We start from the raw sequence: 4853 nt of genomic DNA, 5'->3' as shown, positions 1-4853 counted from the left end.
ATGGGGGAGGACGCCGCCGCCGCGGCGCTCCGGGCCGGCGGCAGGGGGCTCTCGGACCCTTGGGCGGACTCGGTGGGCGTGCGACCCCGCACCACGGAGCGCCACATCACGGTGCACAAACGGCTCGTGCTGGCCTTCGCCGTGTCCCTCGTGGCGCTGCTCGCGGTCACCATGCTCGCCGTGCTGCTCAGCTTGCGATTCGACGAGTGCGGCGCGAGCGCAGCGCCCGGCGCCGACGGCGGCCCCGCGGGCTTCCCCGCGCGCGACGGCAACGCCAGCGGCCCGGGAGCGGCCCGGCGCGACCACCCCGCGGGCGAGGGCGGCGAGGCCACGCCGGCCACCCCGTCCGCCCAGCCGCCATCGGAAGAGGAGCGGGAGCCCTGGCGACCCTGGACCCAGTTGCGCTTGTCGGGCCACCTCAAGCCGCTGCACTACAATCTGATGCTCACCGCCTTCATGGAGAACTTCACTTTCGCCGGGGAGGTGAACGTGGAGATAGCGTGCCGGAACGCCACCCGCTACGTCGTGCTGCACGCCTCCCGGGTGGCCGTCGAGAAGGTGCAGGTGGCCGAGGACCGCGTGGCCGGGGCCGTCCCCGTGGCCGGCTTTTTCCTCTACCCGCAGACGCAGGTCTTGGTGGTGGTGCTGAATCGGACCTTGGACGCCCACAGGAATTACAACGTGAAGATCGTCTACAACGCCCTGATTGAAAACGAGCTCCTAGGCTTCTTCCGCAGCTCCTATGTGCTCCACGGGGAGAGAAGGTAGGGAGGGGGCGGGCCCCGCGGCGGCGGGACCCTTGGGACCCTCTGGGCTGCCTGTGACCTACACGCCAGGCTGGGTCCCATTCCCTCTGGGAAGCAAGGGGTGGGGGAAGGGAGAAAGAAAGGCGCGGTAAAGTTACCACCCCAAGCCCCCAGGGTCTCCCCAGAGCCCATCAGGTCTGCAAACTCACTCACTTAGTGCCAAACAGGGAATGCCGCCCCCTTCCATGGTTGGTACCTTCTCCTGCCGCCCGCCAAGCTAAGCTAGCTGGGCCAACTCACCGCCATAGAATAGATTCCCATTCATAGTGCTGCTGCTTTGCTAAGGGGAATGTGTAATTTGTGCGATGCCAGATTGGCATTAAAAGGCTGACAAGTTATCCTCTAAAGAAAATGACGTGAGCGCTTAAGGCCAACAGAGCAGAGCCTCTCCGTTAAGATATTGGCAAATTCCTCTTTCCATGTCCACCCTGTCTGACTCTTCGTCCCCTGGCAAACGCTTGGCAAAAGATGGGCTTTGGTCGCATAAAGTTTTCTGAAAGTGGAAGGTGAAGTTCACAGCCCTGCCTATGACAGCTAAAGGCTGGAGAGGCTGGAGGGGTGGTTACCATGTTACCTGCTATCAAGAATACCCCAACGCGGAGCTGCAGGCATGGTCATTCCTGTGGCTTTTCCTAGAGTTATTGGCCCTGGGAATGACTCTTGGTGAAGGGGGAGAAAACACAAGGTTAGTTAGTCTTAAATGCCTCGTTAGCGAGTGCCTTCGATGCCTTTTAGATTGGTTAGTATTCTTATTACTCTACTTACTAGTGCTTTTTTAAAAAAACTTTCCTTCAGTTGTTTAGAGTTTGTGCTTAAGAATCCAACAGAACAGGTGCGAATTGCACCAACTCCTCCAAAACTTTATGGTGTGGTGAAGTTGTTTAGTTTAGCTAAACCAACCATTCTGAACCCGATTACCTCTATTACTTACGTTATTTCAACCCTACAGCAACCCTGTGGAATAGGAGCTAATATCCCAAGTTTGACAGATGGAAAAGGAGAACATCAGGGAGTCAAATACCTTGCCTGTGATTACATGGTGTACTGATAAAGCAGGGATTTGAGTTCAGGCAGCATGGCTCTGGAGAGCCCATATATATCCCCTGACTTGGGAATAATAACAGTAATAAATCCATAGTATTACTGTACTCTCATAGTATTGCATCAGGTGCCCAGGACTCACTCAGTGCCGTGGAGTCGAGTCTGACTCACAGAGACCCTATAGGACAGAGTTGAACTGCTCCTGTGAGTTCATGAGCCGGTAACTGTTTACCAGAGTAGAAAGCCCTGTCCGTCTCCCTCAGAGCACTGATTCCAACCGTTGACCTAGAGTTTAGCAGACCAATGAGTGAGCACATGCCACCAGGACTCCTAGGTGCCTATGAGTAAATGCATTAAACAGCACTTGACCATGTGTGGGGCATATAATCTACCATCAATAAGTGTCTGGTAGTATGAGGTTGTCAGGTATGTTTTTAATGAAAGAATAAGATTCTTGCTCTTCCCCTGACTCATTACGTTTAAAGCAAATGACTACTTAAATGACTGGAACAGGTGAACAATGAGAGTTAAAAAATAAAGTTGTAGAAACATAACAAACTTAAAAATGCAAACAACTTGATTAAAGGTATGCTGGAAATGACTGATGGGAGATCCCCAGTGATTCTCACAACGGCAACACCAAAGGGCTCAGCAGTCCAGCGCACCTGGGATCCCCAGGTTTGTCAGTGCAGAGCTGAGTTTGAACTCTGCTTTTCTGGTCCCTAGACGCTCAAGAGAAACTGCTAGCCTCTCAGTTCTGGGGACACGTCACCAAAGTTCTATTGTATGAGGTAATGTTATATAAATAAAATACAGACATGCCTCAATAGTTGCATGCTAGTTAAGGCCTCCCATAAATTATTCACTTCATAAATCCTAAAATTAGGTATGAGTAATTTAAACCCCTTTCCATAATTTTCCCATTTATTATAAAGAATACAGATTAAACATTAAAAAAACCCTACTATCATCAAATATGGGGAAAGGCACAGAAGGAATATCTTCATGTCATGTTGAGAAAAAAGCTTGTTATATCAAAATATCAGTGCTGTAAATTGCATATCGCTACTGCTACATCTTGCTGTGGTAAAATAAAGATCTCCAACTACTGCTGGTTTTTGAGCCATGCCAAAATATATTTAGTGGATCTGAGTTTGTTTTGGTCAGTGCTTTCAAATTAACAGGACTCTTAAAAAGACCAGATGTTTCTGCTTGACCCATAACTGATTTCTTATACCCCTGGTACATATTTGCATTTTAATGCACTCCTTCAATTCTCCCTAAAGATGGAAATGACTTAGTTGAAAGTTTAACCTAGAGCACAAGCAGCTAAACTCTCCTCCTGCCCCCCTCCCCCCAGCAGAACTGCAAGATTCTGTGTTCAAAAGAGTTCTATCCCTTTTTCTTTAATGCCATATTAATTTGATAGTTTATTGGATGTTTATGCTAGAGTTGATAAGACAATGAAAATGTAGTAAATTATTTAAAAAAATCATACCAGCATTCCATATATTAACTTTTGTTGTTGCTGCTGTTACTATGACTACTTAGACTAATAGCAGGAACTCAGTCAAAGTTGGACTTTTGTCAGTAATAATTTTGTCACCAAAATGCAGTGTAAATAACATTTAAAAAACCCCCCTCTACAAAAGGACACAGGGGCAAGCTCGGAATTTTCATTTAATTAAATGATTAAATAGCTTAGTGTTTAGTCATAACTATTACCAATTTAATTATAGGATAATTTCGGTAATGAAAACAAATATTTAATCTGCCACTTGGGGTTCCCATTGAATAATGTGAAATGCTTAAAAGAGTAATACTACAACTTAATCCACTTAGTTTATGTGGAAACAATGACTCATTATTCCCGGTTAATCTGATTCTTTGATGCCCTCCTCAGAGATCTGAGAGAAATGATTTTGGGGAGGGAAAGGAAGTTACAGTCCATGTGGTAGACTTTTTTTTGCCCCTGGGTAGGGTTTATAGCCAACTGGGTGGTGGAGGGGGTCTCGTTACCTCCTACAGAGAAGAACCATCTTTCATGACTCCCATGCAAAGTGAATAAAGATCAGAAGCAGGTACCATGTTGATTCCAGTGTCTCCTGCTCAGGCAAATCTTGTCTGTGCTGTTCATTTGGCTTCCTAAGAACGGAAACACATCTCCTTGAGAATTGCAAATCAATAAGTTCTCTTAAAATTGAAATGTTTACACACAAGCAGTAAATTATCTCCATTAGACAGAACACATACTCACTTTTCCCTAGAATAGGTGTGCAACAGGCATATTAAAAGGGGTGTGTATTTATGCCATAATCGCCTATTGGAGAATGTGCTTGTGTTGAATTAGGTAAAATGTTCATTTACCTGAAGTAATTACCGTTTTCGGGTAGCCAGATGGTGTGCACACCCATGTTCAAAGTAGGGTACCTTAATTTAGATCCAGATGGTCGGATTGAAAGAGGAAATTTATCCGAGGTAAACGAACACTTTATCCACTTTCAAAAGAGAGACTGGTTTTCTTTGACAAACTTTGATTGGGTCTATAACATGCCAAAGTAACAGAAAACAGGATAAAATTAGGAGGTCTTTCTGTGTAAAAGATTGTTTAGTGAAAAACCATGATCTCTGATTAAACTGGGAAAATATTGTTCTCAAAGAAAATGAAGACCACTTGTTTGTAAGAAAATTTGTGGAGCGCATGCAAGATTTTATCTCTGGGAAGGCACGTGATCTTTGGTGGTATTAGTGTACATGGAATTAGAAGAAGGAATGGGTCACAATACTTAACAAACATAAGAAAACCATCATTATTTTTATGCCTCATAGAAGACTCATCTCTCACATTCATTTTGGTGAGAGATTTTTACATGAAAAAGTGGGAGTGTAAGGCTTTTTGCCCCCATTTAGAAGTCTCTGAACTGAAAAAAATCTTTGAGAATCACTTTTGAAAGGATATATTCATTTTGTTTTTGTTAAACGTTTTTTATAGCAATTTGGTAATTT

The 4853-nt window shown here is 45.5% G+C and overlaps 1 protein-coding gene across 1 annotated transcript in view; it reads left to right on the top strand.

Moving 5' to 3' along the window:
• The window catches only part of TRHDE (thyrotropin releasing hormone degrading enzyme), a 528098-nt gene continuing 523245 nt past the window's right edge, over positions 1-4853 (top strand). The window contains exon 1 of the mRNA XM_004700783.2: positions 1-764. Within this exon, the coding sequence (XP_004700840.1) occupies positions 1-764 (764 nt within the window). The remainder of the gene's footprint in view (positions 765-4853) is intronic.

This window comes from Echinops telfairi, unplaced genomic scaffold, assembly GCF_000313985.2.
Source record: "Echinops telfairi isolate 266 unplaced genomic scaffold, ASM31398v2 ScPeMD7_2;HRSCAF=8, whole genome shotgun sequence".
NCBI classification, from domain to species: domain Eukaryota; kingdom Metazoa; phylum Chordata; class Mammalia; order Afrosoricida; family Tenrecidae; genus Echinops; species Echinops telfairi.
This window is presented reverse-complemented; position numbering and strand designations above follow the sequence as displayed.